Source organism: Cydia pomonella, chromosome 24, assembly GCF_033807575.1.
Source record: "Cydia pomonella isolate Wapato2018A chromosome 24, ilCydPomo1, whole genome shotgun sequence".
NCBI lineage: Eukaryota > Metazoa > Arthropoda > Insecta > Lepidoptera > Tortricidae > Cydia > Cydia pomonella.
This window is the reverse complement of record NC_084726.1, coordinates 3,730,649-3,749,571: the sequence shown is the minus strand read 5'-3', so window position 1 is coordinate 3,749,571 and position 18,923 is coordinate 3,730,649. Positions and strand designations below refer to the sequence as shown.

General features: G+C 38.4%; 1 protein-coding gene and 1 long non-coding RNA gene across 2 annotated transcripts in view; one reads left to right on the top strand and one right to left on the bottom strand.

Moving 5' to 3' along the window:
- The window catches only part of LOC133531231 (E3 ubiquitin-protein ligase CBL-B-B), a 177,777-nt gene that overhangs the window by 34,101 nt on the left and 124,753 nt on the right, over nt 1-18,923 (bottom strand). The window contains exons 2-6 of the mRNA XM_061869387.1: nt 8,270-8,416; nt 5,829-5,972; nt 2,611-2,736; nt 2,219-2,334; nt 804-910 (exon numbers count right to left, since the gene is read on the bottom strand). Of these exons, the coding sequence (XP_061725371.1) occupies nt 804-910; nt 2,219-2,334; nt 2,611-2,736; nt 5,829-5,972; nt 8,270-8,416 (640 nt within the window). The remainder of the gene's footprint in view (nt 1-803; nt 911-2,218; nt 2,335-2,610; nt 2,737-5,828; nt 5,973-8,269; nt 8,417-18,923) is intronic.
- LOC133531232 (uncharacterized) overlaps nt 1-18,923 on the top strand; it is a 452,362-nt gene that overhangs the window by 399,443 nt on the left and 33,996 nt on the right. The gene's annotated exons all lie outside the window — the stretch shown is intronic.

The following is an 18,923-nucleotide window of genomic DNA, read 5'->3' as shown; positions in this document are numbered from 1 at the left end:
TCCGCATTGGGCTAGCGTGGGGACTATAGCCCGAGCCCTCTCGCGCATGAGAGGAGACCTGTGCCCAGCAGTGGGACGTATATACGCTAAATTATTATTATTATTATTATGTGCTTAGCAATGTATCGATTTTTACATGCCAGTTCTTGAACAGTCTAAATAGGGCTTTTATAAGTACTAACAATTTGCCAAGCGGTAAGACACAGTGTACACAGTAGATTTCCGTGTATGTACATACATGTACATGTACCACTACTACTATATACACTCGGCACTATAATGCAGGTGAACTAACGAGGTTGTAACACGCGCCAGGATTCACACGCGGTTAGGGTGTGTGACAGAGACAAAGCTATGCACGTATATAGAGATTTCCCGCTCGCACACACTAGCCTGCCTAAGCCTAAGGGCTATTTTCTCTAAGTACTTACAATTTGCCAAGCGGTAAGACACAATGTACAAAGTAGATTTCCGCACGGCTCTATCGCGGTTGTAACACTAGGATTCGCAAGCCGCTCGGGTAAGTGAGACAACCTATGCACGTATATAGAGATGTCCCGCTCGCACCCCGGAGCCTGCCTAACGGCCGTACTTACAATTTCTCTAAGTACTAACAATTTGCCAAGCGGTAAGACACAATGTACAAAGTAGATTTCCGCACGGCTCTATCGCGGTTGTAACACTAGGATTCGCACGCCGCTCGAATGTGTAAGCGAGACAACCTATGCACGTATATAGAGATGTCCCGCTCGCACCCCGGAGCCTGCCTAAGCCTAAGGGCCGTACTTTCTCTAAGTACTTACAATTTGCCAAGCGGTGAGACACGGTGTACAGAGTAGATGTCCGCACGGCTCTATCCTGATGTCCTTGTCGTTTTCGGCACAGATCTTACACAGTTGAAACGTGCTTCCTGTAAATAAATAAATAATAATAAATTAAATAAATATTATAGGACATTATTACACAAATTGACTAAGTCCCACAGTAAGCTCAATAAGGCTTGTGTTGAGGGTACTTAGACAACGATATATATAATATATAAATATTTATAAATACTTAAATACATAGAAAACACCAATGACTCAGGAACAAATATCCATGCTCATCACACGAATAAATGCCCTTACCAGGATTTGAACCCGGGACCATCAGCTTCGTAGGCAGGGTCACTACCCACTAGGCCAAACCGGTCGGTCAATATGTAACATACATTTGTCATGTCATGAGATATATTTCTAATCCAAATCAGTAAAAGATTTCGATAATGGGTGTTTTCAGGAAGATCTGTAGTTTAAAAAAAAAAAAAACTTTTTCGATTTTTCTTATATGTTACAAAAATGTTGAAAATATCGAGTGACCGTGAAAGCGCTAAATGTCTACGATTTTGTAACCAATTCACTGAGAATCTGTTTACAAATAGTTTTGTAAACAGATTCTCAGTGAAATTTTGAGACCAGTATCCTTACCACGAGTTTGACATATTCGCTAGTAATTGCATAAACTACTGACATTGGTGGAAGCGAGATGCACTGCGTTTGAGTTGAGGCTGACGCTAGCGTTTAAGGCTTGCCCTCATGGTTACATTATTACATGCCCGTATTTGCCTACGTGACAAAACCATAGATAAAACAATCCATGATTCGCCTGATCGATCGATAGTAATGAATTCTTTTGTCGATTCTGTTATTTGTTTTTATCAAACTGATGGAGCCAGGTTTGTAAGGTCTACACGCTCACGCTACTAGTAATTGACCGAGCGTTAGCGAAGTTCTCCGTTTCAGCTTGGGGAAAAATGCTTTCGTAAGTCCGGATGTTCTCTACAAGTCGCAGTTCTCAACCGATTCTCGTGAAATTTTGTGAGCAGGTTCGATGATTAAAGATGTTTTTAACACAAATACAAATCGACCTAGGCCCAAACTAAGCAAAGCTTGTACTATGGGTAATCAACGACGATATAAATACGTATATATGTAGATAAATACATACCTATATATACATAGAAACACCCATGAATCAGGAACGAAATATTACCGGGATTCGAACCCGGGCTCATCGACTTCATAGACAGGGTCACTACGCCAGACCGATCGTCGATTTATTTTCGGTTTTTTTCATAATGGCAGAGTTATGGGGATTCGCTGTACTCGAAGTCTACAGCTCACGGAGCCAAGATATATTAGTAATGAACAATGATGATATATTTAACAGAAATACTGACCCATCTCGCAATAAAGTTCGTACTGCTCTTGTGTGACGGTAATATGGTCTTCAGCCGGAGATATGATGGCGCTGCTCAAGTCTGGATTAACGTCTCTGCCATCAGGGTATAAATAGCTGAAAATTAAAGTTGATGATTTTATGTCATTGCTCATTCGTCAGATCTCAATTCAAGAAGCCCAAGCTTAGATGGTTGGACGGAGACCAGGATATCAGGACCTTAGGAGTGACAAGTTGGAGAAGGAAAGCCACAAATAGATCGGACTGGAGCTTGCTTGAGCAGGCCCACTCGCGGCAGTAATGCCTCAGATCATGATGATGATGATGATGTACGGCGACTACGATACATTTAATAATGAATAGACGATAGTAAAAAAAATAGTTTTAACTTACAATCCCTCTCTATACCCGTCAAGAAGTGCTTGCACCAAACTCTTGTTCTGCGGGATGGTCTGGAGAATTTCACCGTCCACGGTCACGTAACCTATTGCCCATTGGCCCAGTCTTGTACACGATAATCTGAAAAAAAAAAGAACTATTTTTAAGAACTGTTCTAAATTCCCTAGAGAGTAAACTATATGTGACTTTTTTTCCAGAATTTGAAGGCATTTTTCCCTTGGATTAATCGAGGGTCAAGACGGAAAACCCAAAAGTCGCAGGCAGTGCCACGTCTCTACTGGGATATACCACAAAAAGGTCTACTTAAGGGCGACGTATGGTATGTGCATATGGTAGCTATCTTAACAACCTGCAGAAATCCGATACATACAGTTAAATTTAAAGCTAAGTTATCAGACGTTATCATGCCAAATATTGACTTCTTAGCTTTAACAGAAGTGTTGAAAAAATAGCGTCACGCACCCGACGCTTTTCTGAAATGCCCTTAGTATTGTTTACATTCGTTAGATATTATGTTGGCAAGGCTTGCAGGTATGATTTTGAAGATGTCCGTCCAGATGAGGGTAACGAAAATATAACCTAACAGAACTCCTAAAGGCGGTAAGATTTTGTCAAATCCACTTGAATACTTAGCATCGTTTTATCCGCTAACAAGCCTATTTATCATGTTTCGATATAATGATAAGATTGCCAGAGAAATTACTCAAATTTTGCTGTAATGCGTTTTTAATCTTGTTAGGGGAAATGTCCAATCGTCCAAGGACCAAAGCACAATGTGCCTATTAACCTACTTTGGTAAATAAAAGAAACGCGATGTCATTCAAGCACATTTTTTTTGTGGTAAAAAGATTAATATCTTATTTATTAGTAAAATGCTTTGTACCTTCTCGTGTTTATAAACGATCTCAAGATTTCGAAAGAGTTTCTCAATTTGTCGAAATATTTCTTATTCCTTGGTATGTTTTTTGAATTCTTTAAAAAAAAAAACGTAAGGGTCGTGTCGCATCAAAAAGTCAAAGAGCCGGCGTAAGATAGGAAAGGCTCCACCGACAAGTGAATAACTCTTAAGTTCATGATGATGAAAAACGCTTGAGGGATAAGGATTTTTTTTGTTCGAAAGGGTTGTTGCCATCAAGTCAGGTACTGTTAATGGAACCCTGAAGAAATCGAGATAACTCTTCCACTATTATAGCTAAACCTGAAGTCCGTAAAGTGGAACTGCTTACGAAGGCCATGCAATTATGATGATGATATTATTCTGTTTTGTGAAGTCGCTTCTTAATGGTTGGCCGGTCGAAGTATGTTACAGATGGCGCCAGCATAAGTTCGTACCTGGCAATCCTAAGAATAGTGTCAAATTCTTGTTTCTTTTTTTAGAATGTTATGGCCTGGATAAATCCGCTTAAGCCAAGTCGCATGGAAGAAAACCAGAGACTATATCTAGTTTTCTTCCATGAGACAGTTTGACAGTATCCAACTCCATTGTTAAAAGTTCTTTTATACTAAACATCAATTCAAGAACCCAGTAAATTACCATTTAAATACGGATATTCAGGTTATTTCCCGTTCCGTCAATCTAATTTAGTCTGTTTAATAATAATAAATATAACAGCGGTTTTGCGGTTTTACCTGGAAACAGATGTTATATTCTCGGAACTATGTTATTATTTATGAAGCGTTTGAGGTTAGAATTTGAACTAGCTGAATGAACCTTTATGTATATTATTCATGTTAAGTCGTTTCGGTTCTCCTTCGATATTTACATAAGGCGATTGCAAGGCAAAATTGAAGGTACGGTCTAACTAGAAGCCGTGACAATCTTACAAGTTAATGTCAGTTTCATTTCATTATTCCATGCCTAGATTACAGTAAGTATTACGCTACTGTGGGCAGTACTCTACATAAAAATGCTTTCTCTGAATCAAGGTTTCCTTTGGCAGGATTAATCTTTGTGTTTCTAAGATGTTTTTAAGAAGTGCGGCCACCCAGATTTTGATGCAGGTGGGGGGAGGATTTTCAGAGTCGGTGACGTTTGAGCTTAGTAATTGTTTAGGTTCTTAGTCCAGTTTGGCATCATTTTCAACAAAATCAAAGACGCAGACGTAGATTTCATTTCATCTACTTAAATCGGTTCAGGGGTTATTGATTCCCCATACAAACTTCCACCCTCCTTTTCACACTTTTAAGGGATATTTTTTGGAATAAAAACTATCCCATGTTCTTCCCCGGGACTCAAAACCATCTCTATAGCAAATTTCATCTAAATGGGTTCAGCGGTTATTGATTCCCCATACAAGCTTCAACCTCTCTTTTCACACCCTTACAACTATGTTATGTTTTTTCCCGGGACTCAATCATCTCTATACCAAATTTTAACTCAATTGGTCCGGCGGTTTAAGCGTGAAGAGGAAAAAAACCTACCTTATATGTTTCACTTAGGAATAGTGTCAATATGATACCATAAATGAATTCGGCATTCCCGATTTATACGAAAACGATACTTCCCAAATTTGTCCTAGTAGCTTTAATTATATAGATATCAAGATAAAGTTGAGAGAGAGACCCTCCCCCCCCCCCCTCCCTCCTAAAAATGTACATAAACAATCTCGGTGGCTCCACATCTTAAGTCCATGCTAAGGACCAATTCTGCCAAAGGAAATCTTTGCTTCACGAAACGCCGTATTTCATGACCTACAATTGCAACAGGAAACATATGATTGCTCCTCTACACGATGGCCCAGCGTAGGCCAGTCCACAAGGGGCGCAGCTATGCGATGAAATGAGATAGCAATATCACTTGCTCCCTCTAACGCATAAATGCGTCCCTAGGACTGACCTACGCTGGGCCATCTTGTAGAGGAGCCATGAAACATCTACCATCTTGAATTGACCTACATCTGTGTGCAATATAATAGTAGAAAATGGAAATGTAGGGAAAACCATGTCTTTAGATCAATCATATTAGACCTTTATTATTATTCTTCTGCATTTAAAACTGGTAATCGAATGAAGAATACTGTGTACAATTATTTCAATGAAGTATCTTGCCCATGATTTTATTAATAAAAGCTACACTTATTTAATTCAAAATATGAAATATCTAAGTCCTGCCTAAGCGTGTGTCGGTCGGCAGGTGTCGGTAAATATGATTTTGATTTTTCTGATGTGTTCGTGTATTCTAAGAACCGTAGTAGACTTTGGCTAGGACTCACCTAAAAACATAACTGCCAGCCTTATGTATGTACTTCTGTAGCCTCGCCTTCACCTCGTCGTATGTTAGGAACGCGACGTAGCCGGGATGCGTCACCGCCAGGAGTTGCCAGTTCCGCAGCAACGTGCTCCAAGGCTGGAATAACCTAGAACAGATGATAAATGAAGATCAGAATAAAGACTACATCCAAGATCAATCTGGCCGAAGGCGTAGATATTTCCTAATCAAGTTTACATTTTTTATGGTATAAGAGGCAAATTAGAAGATGAATCGCCTGATGGTAAGCAATTATTATCGTCCATGCAGCATCAGAGGGGTTGCAAGTGCGTTGGCGGCCTTTAAGATGGGAGTACGCGAAGTCTTGAAGTTCGTATCGGTCCGATAATACAGCGAGCGGGTTATACAGAAAAAAAAACGCTCTTGAGGGTGTAGTGATCCACGTCACTTCTTCACTCCCCTGGATTACAACCAAAGCAATTGGCTGATACCCGCACGTCAAAAGGGTCACAAATTGTTTGATAACATTCTGAACAATCACAGATTATGTTAATATTACTTTTTAGTTGCAATTATGGAAGGTAGAGGCAGGAACATAAACTTCATATACCAAAAATTGTCCGACAAAAAACCATAAATAGGTGGCGCTAGAATACTTGAGAAAAAAATCATAGACAGCGCACTTCACTCCGTCAATAACGCCTGTGTTCTTAGCTACTCTAGCGCTACTCTGGAGAGATTTGGAACTATTATTTATAGCTGACAGCTGGACACTTTTGCAACAGTTCTGCCTAAGGAGATTTTGTTCCTTGCCTCTACCTTCCATAGTTGCAATACTCAACTTCCGACTATTTTGCCATTATACATTATCGATCTTCAGTCGATAAAAACGATTCGCCTTCTATAAAAAATAAATACAAAGTGACCCTCTCATTGCTCTTGCACATTACATTTAACCCTTAACCCATTTGATATTGTATAATATACTTGACTTGGTACATACTAGTTATGTACAGAATATAGCATTAGTTTATGAGACTGCTAGTTTAACAGTCCAGACGCGGTTTATTTATTTAGTATAAATTTTATTTTGACACTTGGAGAGACTTTACACCTCCAAATTTTATTAATATTAGTACTCTGACATTGGGGACCTTTTACATCTCCAGATTTAATGTGTTTAACCATAGAGACTATACATCTCTATTGTATTGTAGTAATTATTTATTTTAAGATTATTATAATGTAATGTTTCCCCAGGTATTGGCTGTTGTATTTAAGAATAAGAATAATAAGAATAAGAATAAGAATAAGAAATATTTATTTATAAAATGTTGTTATGTATTTTTCATGTCACTATATGATGTTACTATAAATGTTGTGACTTGTAAAAGAGCCCTTGAGGCCTACTTGCAGAATAAAATTTTGAATTTTGAATTTTGAATTTTGACAATCCTTTCTTGTCATTCGATTTTGAACCGTAATGCGTTTTTGTTTTAAGTATGATGGGCAAGTATGTTGCCTCTATGGTTAATGCAACGTACTTTACACCTTGCATACTAATCGCTGCATTACAGTATAAATGAATTAACAATACATTTAAAATAGTCACACTATTTACCTGCATTGTAAACACGAAATCTTAATTGCAAACTAAACTACACTTTACAAGTATGTAGCAAGGTTTACTTTAGAATGTGGTGGTAGATTTCTGTAGGCATTTGTCTAATGAATAACGAAGTACGTAACATTGAGAGTAAACATTTGTTAGGGTTCTATATTGTTAATTATACAGTTTTCCCTGGGGCTCGAGTTATTTACTCTGTGGGAAATATATTGCTTGTTTTAAAAGGCGTAGATTTTAAAATACCGCCGACGGTGGACAATAAATAACATCTGAGTGGTCTTTGATCGTTTTCAAAAGTTAATTCGAAAATTTAGGAATATAGTTGGCATTGTAACTGCAATTGCTTGTTTCCTTATATCGTAGGTATGTAGATACAATTTTAGAGAAACCATTATGGTTTTTCCTACCTAAAGTATTACTGTTTAATGCTTTTAATTGTTGATCATTTAAGGTTAATACTACATTTTGTAAGTATTCAACAATTAATGTCTATGACGTCCAACGGTTTTACTACGATGCTGAACTGTTACAATATGCAGTTTAATTGAGCTAAATTTTATAATTTCCATTTTAAAATCATATTGCACTGTGCAGGAAAACCAACCACACATTAGGAGTAAAAGCTTCGCAAAGCTCCGCCGATAGTTAAAGCCTTTATTTTCTGTAGAACATTATTTCTAATTATGCCAAATGCGCCTTACCGCGATGATATCACTATCAACCCATGTTAGAACTACATCCATACGAGCTATAAAAAGATGGACAATGTTTGTGACATTTATCTTGTAAAGAAGAATGATAAAAATGTATGGACTCACCTAGTAAAGACATCAAACTCGAAATTAGATATGAAGTCGTTGCAAGTGAGATCGATCGTGGTCTTTAGGGCCATGGTTTCCAAGCCTGATGATATTGGATGCACGTTGTTCAGCTCTTCCCGGAACAGCTTCCAGGGGACCAGGGTGCTGGGAACAATAGAAGGTAATATTATTGAAACGTTTCATGATTTTTCTGGCTAGGTAAACATGTTTGACACTAAAGTCCAATTTTAAAATTGTAGGAGCGGAAGGTTGAACACTCATAGAAATTTAGAATCTCGTATCTTTTTAGTGAAAGAAATGGTTTATTATTATTATAATTTGTGGGCCTTCATGAGTGCCACGTCGACCAAGCATTAACCTATTGTGGCGGCCCTTTAATGTTCATTACTAATGCCCGTTGAATTTAGAAAATTCCATATTCTTTGGGCCGTAATCTAAGAAATGGTGGGCTGAAAGATGATCTTTAAATTAATTGGTAATTCAGGCAAAACATCGCATCAGGATAGATGGGAGTTTTTGCGTCAAATGTGATGAGAAGATTTTTCTAAAAAACTCGGATTTGCGTTTTGGTATTGGGTACTTGCGTGTTGTTGGTTGTGAACAGTTTTTAGACACAAAACAGAATGGAAATTTTCAGCCTTAGCGCTGGCGACAGACAAAAGGAGATAGCTCTTTCGGTAGTCAAGTTGTTGAAACGTTCTCTCAAATATATTTTGAATAAGAACAAGTATTACGGTACTAACATAAATAGCATGAATTATTCTGCCGGAAAAGCAGTCAACTAAACAAGGCTAACAGGAAGATAAATTAAAAACACAATCAATTCTACCAGTATATTTTTAGTCTTTCGATATTGAAACAATCTTTTTCCCCGTGAAACCGAGGGCGGTCCTTTTACATTTTTAATCGGTTGACCCCACCCGAGTCCTATTTGAAACAAAGGCAATTTAACCCAAATCCGACCGAATCTGAATCGGGTTATTGAGAGTGATGGTCTATCCCGAAAATTTAAAATCAAAATTTCATTCTCTGCCTCTCTAAAACTTACAAATTCGGACGATAGACAGGCAAATGGATAAAGGAACGAAAGAAATCCATTGAGAACTGATAAGCGGTTCTGACACGATCCTGATTGTCAATTTTACGCGATTGACAAATTATGGTTGACCACTAACAACTGGCCAAAAACCATTCGAAATGAAGACCTATGGAGTATATGCCGACAAACACCCATTGACGAAGAGATTGCGACACGGAAATGGAGATGGATAGGACATACTATTCGAAGAGGGGAAACGAATAATGCTACCATAGCTGTCGCGTGGAAACCGCCGGACGGAAGCCGTGGCTCCGGGCGTCCTGTACACTCTTGGCAACGGTCCGTCCAAAGAGAGTTACGAGCGGTCGGGTTGAGCTGGAGCGAGGCCGGAGGACGAGCTGAAGATAGGAAGGCGTGGCGCGAGCTTGTGAAGGCCCTTTGCACCTCTGGGGTGCTTTAGGACAACAACACACAACACTAACAACTCCGATTGTGATTGTCAAATGCAAATGTGTGATGGAAAGCGGTTGTTAGAAAATATAATAGACGCATGAATTTTTGTTAGTTGTGCTTTTTGATTTACTTCTCCTCAAATTGGTCCAATTCTGAATGCATCTAAGGTGCAGTGTGGCCCTCATATCAAAAAGTTTGGAGACCCCTAATCTATAAGAGTCGGATTTCAGCAACATCAAACATTAACACTAAAATGGATTATTAGAGACCGCAAAAATACAATTTCCTATGTAACCTCGCCCTAAAAGGGATCAATGAGGAACCTTAAGGATAATTACATTGGTAGAGGTTTGTTCTTGTTCAATAACTACTAGTCATTTGATAAGAACTTACTGTGGGACGACGTTGATTTGTCTAAGATTGATTCAAAATATTAAAGCTTCATTTAAGCCTGAAGAATTTGAATTATTATAATCTGAGTGCGTCTCATGACATGGGCAAGGGCAGCATCCGTTCGGTGTACCCCTTACATTTCATTTAAGTGTCAAAAGGCGTCTACGTGTTGGCTTCGGCTCCGTGAACGCTTCCCAAAGGTCCAGAATACCATTATTCGTGTTGGGAAAGACATTCAGAGATACATATACAACGTATTTCAATGGACCTTTCTACAGCTTGTCACTTAACAAGCATGTAAGGTTGTGGTGTCATATACATTTTTAGAACTAGAATCAAGTGACTCAGCTCAAAGTTCTCTAAGCTAAAATTGCAATACTTTCCACATGAAAACACACGGGAAATTTTCAAAATGTGCTTTGGGCATCTTTCCAAAATGGAAGTTCTTTCTGGTAAATTGTATCAGACTTTTCTGACTTTCCCACTTTTTCATATTTTACAAATTGCACATCTGTAGTCTGAACGATACTCATGTTTTAATGGGTTCACTTATGGTGTGATTAATCGCTTCGATCAATCTGACGAGAATCGTGATGATCAGTCGCTTCGAAATGGCCAGCCTATAAGGAGGAGGAGCCTAGGAGGAGGATCGTTACGATCAGTGCCCAATCAAGGAATGCAGCGCTCATACATCGCCCCCGATCGCCGGCGTCAAGAATGAGACAAACATGAAATCGTTGATCGCAAAGAGATTCATCGTTGCGATATTCATGATTGCACGGGTTGTCACGATTTCCGATATACATATAACGCCGGTAGCTGTATAACACTACGCAGTTTAGTTGCGATCGTTCAGGGCAATTAGGTAAACTGATAGTCGATAATTTTTAATGGCCACGTAATGGGTAAGTGTCCGCACTTAGCTAATGGTTGTGTAATATCCCACAATATGTGTACTTGAGTGTAATGTAACACGTGCAATAAATTTTCCTACAGACTGCCTATTAGGTAGGCATATGATATGTTTTCAACGAATCTCGCCTGACTGACCGTTTTGTTTTTGTTTGTTCATAAACCCATAACAAAACACACCTTTGGTTTTAGATATTAGTTAAAATAACAGTGGCGAACTCGCCACTCGCACATCCGTAGATGGAAATGGGGCTGGTGTTTAAATAAGTTCTTGGCAAAAAAATCATTTTTGATACCTTCAAGCTTATATCGCTGACTGTAATTTTCTTTCCATTGGCAAAACAACCCCAAGCTCAATTAGCTTGCATTGTTTTATCACAGAGAGCCACCTCCTCTCTCCATCATGGGATCAGCTCTATGATACCATTATATTGTATTGTCACCCGACTTATGTATGCAAATTTTCAACTTCATCGGAAACCGGTTAGTGGGTCAAATTTAACTTGCAAGATTAGACCCGTACAAACATAGTTACATACATTGCAAGTTAAATTAAAGCTTGTGATAAAATAGGCAAACCCAATGGCAGTTTAGTTCAAAAAAGGCTGAAAAAGCAAGATTTCTTAAACCCCGACAATAAGTAAGGAAAAGTAGGACAATACATACTTACATAAAAGGATTTCATCAGAAGTTTAGCACGAAAAAAGTTATTTAACCGTCTAAAAATTTACACGTGCCTGGCAAAACTGAGCTATGTCAACGGCCTTGATTCTCTTGCCGATCTCTTTCCAAATTCGTTCCGTAGAAAAACTTCGAAATACTGAAAATACTGGATATATTTTTTTCATATATTATAGGAGCCTATAATATCCCACTGCTAGGCAATAGTCTCCCTCCACTTTTCCCAGTCTTCCCGATCCTGTGTGAATTCTCGCATGTCTGACCAAAGTCTAAGAGATGAGTGCTTATTCATATTCAAATTTATTTCGTAAATGCATGGTACATTACACGTCAACACATTATAAATATAAGATTTGATTCTTCAATAACTGACGAGAAAGTTGTATTTTATCCCCAAGAGTGGCTAAGTAATTTGATGCAAATGTTGTGCAATTTCGTCCTGATGGTATGAGGGATGAAGTGATGTAATGTGAAGTATTGGCACGAGGAGTTAAACAACAACTTTGTCCTCCGCCTTCTTCTTCATCAGGTGCCATCTCCGTCCAGGAGGTCAGCGACCATTATGTCTATGTCTTTTTATGCTCCCCTGCGAAACTACAATAACTAATTCGCATTTTTAAGGTTAGCCGCAAGACAAAGTTACGCGAACTCGCCGTTGGCCTTCGGGAGGCGTGCGCGGAGCCGAAACCAACACGTAGATGCCCTTTTGACACTTCAATGAAATGTAAGGGGTAGTACACCGAGCGGATGCTGTCCTTGCCCGTGTCATAGGGGACGCACGCAGAAACAGCACCTGACACTTGACTCTTCGTGAAATCTAAAATTAACTGGGCTATTTGGTGAAAGCGATAGACTAAGTACTGGGCTATGGGAAAAATTGGACACCTGCATAATAAAGCCTTATGCAATTATTTCCGGCGTGACTCGCTCCCGCAAAAAGCGATGTTCAGTATGGCCTACATTTAGGGCCTGTTTCACAATGTCCAAGTATCGGATAGCTTATTGACAAATAAATTAACTGCCAGATAAAACTTCATGCAAAACTTAGCACTTTATCTACCAGTTAAGTTTATTTGAAGATTGTGAAACAGGCCCGTAATGTAGGCCATACTGAACATCGGTTTGGCCTCTTAGATTATGTTCAGATATAAAATAATCGAGCCGTATATTGATAGTTTCAAAACGACTTATTAATCGCAGATCGTAGACCCCAGTCCCGCTTATACACAACTAGTGCCGGAAGCACGGCTGAGTTCCAATCGACATTTGCAGGGTTAACTCGATTTTCCACTTAGCTAAGTGCCCCCATGACGAGGTTAATCACGTGACCCGCGTTTGAGAGTGGGGGAAAAAAGGTTCGACTTGAATAACAACGTAAACATGAAAACAACATTTGTATACAACATTATCCAAACAATTTAGCGCTGGATAATTTCAAATAAGAGGTCATAGTTATGAATCCCGAATCTTTCCAATTAGTTTCTTGGGATTTATGTATGAAAATCATTGGTAATATCGTAAGGAATTTGGACATTTGAGAGGGTGTAACTCATAATAAATAATAAAATGATTTTATTACGGATAAAAAATCCATAGTTGTTAGTTACATTTTCATTTAACTTATAAAATAGTGTTAGGGGAATAACAAAATAATTGTAACCTAAGTACATAGTTATTTTGCTACAGAGTGGAGTTTTGTCCACCGCTGCAGCAGAGGGGAGTCCCACCTGTCCAACAACGCTATCATGATACTGTTAGCGCTGCCCCGCCAGCGGCTAAGTAAAGAGGCGCACCGCTTCCGCATGATAGCCGCAAAGCCGTTGACTTGCGCCTCCGCAAACATCCCAGAGGCGCTACAGTGACGAGGCAGCCCCATCAGCATCCTGAAAGCGTTGTTGTACTGCACTCGTAGGTCGCTGTACGCCCGCGGCGTATAGATACCCCACAGGCTGCAAGTGTAGAAAGACTGGCAGTAAGCTTTGAAAAGCGTTACATTAATGGCGTGTGTACAACGTGCAAACCTGCGGGTATAAGTACCGCACGGCCAGCGACCTACGTTCCCTCTCAATATCACAGTTATCGCTAAGATCTTCGGTAACCCAATGGCCTAAGTACTTAAACTTGCGAACTCTAAGCAGAGGTACATCAGGCAAACTGGTGGTGGGAGCCCATACATGAAAAGTACCCAATTACAGTTTGGTATACGAAATCTTAATTCAACCATTACAGTCGACGAGTAGAAAAAAAAAAATGTGCAACGGTAGGTACATAATTAGTTATTAAAATTCTCGGGCCTCTCTTAACAAATCTCAAACTCGTTTCGTTTTGTAAAATAGCATAGGTCCTTGAATTGTAAGAACCCTTATTATGTAGCTGTTGCACAAAATACTATAATGAAAGGTGGTGTTACAGCTTATACATCAGTTTCATGTACCAAGATAATATAAAGCGAGCTAGATTAAGTAGGAAACCAAAGCGACAGTGAAATATAACGTTAATCTGTAACGTGAAACTGCGAGGATGAAAATAACGTTAATTAAGTTGAGCTGTTTATTTCTCTTGAAACTAGATTAAAAATGTAATGTAATTTACCCAGTTAACAAACTGAATAAGGTCAATACGGATAAGTGTGGCATTTGGGTAAGTGCGGTTAGCCTTTACATTGGGGCATGTTCACATATTTAGCGCGACTTAACACATTGGCTACTTGCGCTTACTGGCAAATGTATGAACTCGCAATAAACAATAATGAATTCAAACAGGCCCAATGTGACGATCAGCCTCGCTACCCGCATGTCACACTTACTGTATCTTACCGACTTTAATGCAAAGGTGTATGCATTATAAATTATAATAGCAGCGAATTAAGGGGAAACCATAACTTTATATCCATCATATTCGATATTAATAAAATTCGACTCAAAAGACACATTCATACGTTTCATAGAAAAAACGCAATCAATTTAAGAGAAGGCTTAAAATTGTGTTGAACCTCTCGTTTTAAAATATAGCCGACAAAATTGATTCAATTTTCCGTTTCATTCCGCAGGGCTATTTTTGTCGTACACTGGATTTAGTCCTTCAACAGTTAATAAATTAATTTTACGGATTTTGTTCAAGGTACTTTCGAACTGACGTAGTGCTCTAATTTTTTTCAGGCCAATTCGAACGTACACATCGGAATGATATTTGAATCATGTTATTTAGTTATCGTACTTATCGTACTTTTCGCTACTTGTCCGTGCATGTATTGACGTAGGCGAGACGCAAGATAACTAAATAACATTCAAATGTCATTCTGATGTCAATGCACATTCGAATTGGCATGTTTATATTACAAATTCTAGCAACGAAAAACTATATAGTTCCAGACACATATCGGTGTTCTGCCTTTTCGCCGAAGTTTAATTGACCGAATTTCACTTGCCAACCAACTTTTCGCAGATGATTTACGACATATATGACAATCAACATTCGGCAAACTTTCATTATGACTTTTTACTTGGTATAATAATTATTAAACAGATTATTATGACACATAACATTTGGAATACATTTCTTTCGCCAAATCATTCATTTGGCAATAAAAATAAATAAGATAACGTCTAGTCATTTGACAAAGACAAGATAGGTGCGGCGGCGAGCGAAGCGAGGAGGTGCGTGTTAAGTGAACTGCGACCAGTAGGGCTACGATGGTTCTACCAAGCCATGCTGCCACTGCAGAATCGACTTTTTTGCATCGAATGATGTTAGATTAATAATATAAACTTTTTATGTTTCATATTAGACTTACAAAATCATTCTACTACCTAAACATTGAGTTGTAAAAAGTGTATTTTGAAGTTGTTGTCCAATCATACAGTTGCGAACTGTTTGGTTGGGACGTAATAGGAATTATTATGTTGAGTCGCTACTTGAACATTCGGCGAAATGAAATTATGCGAGAAATACTGGTTGGGAAATGACATTCGGCGAAATAAATTTCGGCAATGATTTAGAGAACCCTGTACCCCTAGTGTAAATAAATTCGATTTTGAAACGTGACGTACGCGTTTGCGTTTAGTCTCATTTTGTATTGGATTTAGAAAGAGCGCGCCAAGCGGGACGTTTTGGAAACTCAAAATCCTATACAAAATGAGACTTAACGCAAACGCGTTCGTCACGTTATGATGTCGATAAAATTTACACTAGGGGTACAGATATATTATGTTTGTTAACATAATTTACATAATTTACTCTCCTTTTAATACTATTATTTTTGTAATGTTTAATTTCTCGGTGTACTGGCTTGTTCGTTAATAAATAAATAATATTTTGATACTGACTGCTCCACGAATAAGCATAATATATTCTAAGGGCTATAATGTGTCGAGTGTCCACGCTGGACAGACAAAGTGGGACATTCCCGAAACTCTCGCTCGTATTACACCGCCTGCAAAATGGGACGCGCGGTCCAGTTACAAAGGGTCTTCTGAAACCAGTGATTTATGGGTCACGTGGACACAAGGATTGATAAAAATAGTTTTTTAGTGTCCTTTCTAAAATACTCGACGCAGGGGTTGCAAGTGCGTTGCTGGAATTTACGACGGGAGTACGGTCTTTTCTGGAAGGTCGTATCGGTCCATCGGTGCGGAAATACTGCGAGCCACATTTCATACAATACCTCATTCGAACAATACGCATGACTATTAAGAGGAAAGGACGGCCGCTTCTCCATACAAAAGTGGTCCCCATTTTCCTCTCTGGATATTGACATTATGGAAAAGATTTTTACATAATTTTATGTATATTAGAGATAGCTATAGCCTACGTTTGAGTTTTTTCGATTTTACGATTATTGCAAAACTTGGAGCAAAACACAGATTTCATGTAATTTTTTAAATGCTCCTAACTCTTACTATAATTAATAATTCGAAACAAAAACAAACGTAGGAGCATAGCTGTGGTTGATATACAACAAATTGTGACAAAATATTGTCAATAATGTTCATATCCAGAGAGGAAAATGAGGACTACGTTTGTAAGAAACGGCGATTTCGCTCGGGTCCTCCACTTTCGTCTTAATAAAGAAGAGACGCTTTCCACATAGATTTTTGTACATTCACTCGCCTGTTGCTATCTCTATTGCACGCACATCATTATATTGCGGTCCTGCCCCTGATGCCAGTTGTCAATGTCACTGTGCGAGCTTGCCAGCAACAGGCAGGTGAATGTACAAAAATTTAATTACAAACTCCGTTTGATGCTCAACTTTGTAATAGTGTGGTTACTCCAGTCAACGAATGGTATTGAGTAGCGTATTTCGTTTGCTGACAGAAAAAGATAAAGATAGTTTATTATTCAAGTAGGCATATTACAATGCGGTTGTGAACGTCAAATAAAGCTACACCGACTCTAACTCTTCACCTCTGACCCGAGAACATTTGAATCCCCCCTCAATATGAACCGACAAGAAACTCGGCGGGACACATCTGTTCAAAACATTACATGTTATAAAATAATTTAAAAAATCAATTTAGATTACCATATAAATCATGTAATTACATACAGTACCTACTTTTCTTAATAGAAATTTTATTAAAAAATATATATGTGCATCAAATCATACAAATACGTAGTTTGTTTGCTTTTGAGGAACGGAACCCTAAGTGATCATAATATTGTGGTATGATGACATCAAATTAAATGACGTTGTTTTATAATAAAATTCGGTGAATAACTAGACTTCGCCATTTTCTTATAGGTACATTGACTACATGATATATAAATAATTAAACTAATAAATTAAATTTTCATGCAAAACAAGCACTGTGTATGTATGAATGTATCTACGTTATTGTACATAAAAACACGAGAAACACAGTTACATACTAAATTAAATGCAACAAAGGCGAACTTATGTCCATTTCCGGAAAACATCCAGGAAATTTAACTACCCTATAAAATATTGTCAGATTATTGTATGTATTAACCTATATGTGTGCGACGCTACTACACACTACAAGTAACCGTTACTAGTACCCATAGTGCAAGCTTTGCACAGTTTTGGGCTAGGTCCATCTTTGGAAGATAGTCCCCAAAATATTATTAGATTGGGCTCACTAGTTGATCGGAGTACCTAAGCGGCTAAGGCGTGCAAGTTATGGAATGAGCTACCTTCTGAGGTGTTTCCCTTGCGCTATGACATGGGGTTCTTCAAGAAGCAGGTTTTTAGGGTTCTCAAAGGTTGGCAACGCATAAGTGGCTCCTCCGATGTTGCTTATGTCCATGGGCGGCGATGACTGCTTCCCATCAGGCGGCTCGTCTGCTCGTTTGCAGCCTATTACATATAAAAAAAAAAAAAAAAAAAAAAAAAAAAAAAAAGAACTAGTTTGTTCTGTGCGTAACTTTTAATTTCAGTCGATTTATTTGAGGGAAATCCTACCGCTTTTAGTACGATGATTAATAGTTTGTATTGTGATAGTCCATATCAAAAGGGACCTTATGGCGGTTGGCGCTTAGGCCATTATTAGCGGCGCGCCAATACTAATGCAGTACTACGCGACGTAAGCACCGACCGCCATAAGGTCTCTTTTGATGTGAACTGACTGTCACATATATTTGTTATGTTTGTTATTTTAGTGTTCAGCATGTCATCACTGCATATTAAAATAAATTATTACAAAGTTGCGTTTGTTTATAACAAACTATTTAAAACTATTTACTAAGTATAATGATTATAATAAATCTTGTGGTGCGTTCGTTATTTATAGGTCTTATGGATTTATTTATCGTAAATTAAGACAGAGTAACATCTACATAAATATTACTAGGAGAAAACACAAGATCGATAACATTCAAAATGTCATTGACAAGGCTTTTTGCATACAAAACTTATCGGAATTCATTTCCAGAACCCGGAACCGGGATGCGGGCACGGAATAAATAATAATACTACCGTACAGAAGGGAAACTTCCTACAAAGCCGGCACCGAATAAATAATAATACTACCGTACAGAAGGGAAACTTCCTACAAAGCCGAAGCTGACAGCGATTCAGGGTCGAATCATGTTGTCCCTTTCTAATCTATGGAACTATCCCTTTCGGCTATTTAGGGTTGTCAAAACTCATGTAATTAACTTATCTGTGGTCGTGCACGCAAAGAGACGCCAAGTTGTGTCAACCCTAATAAT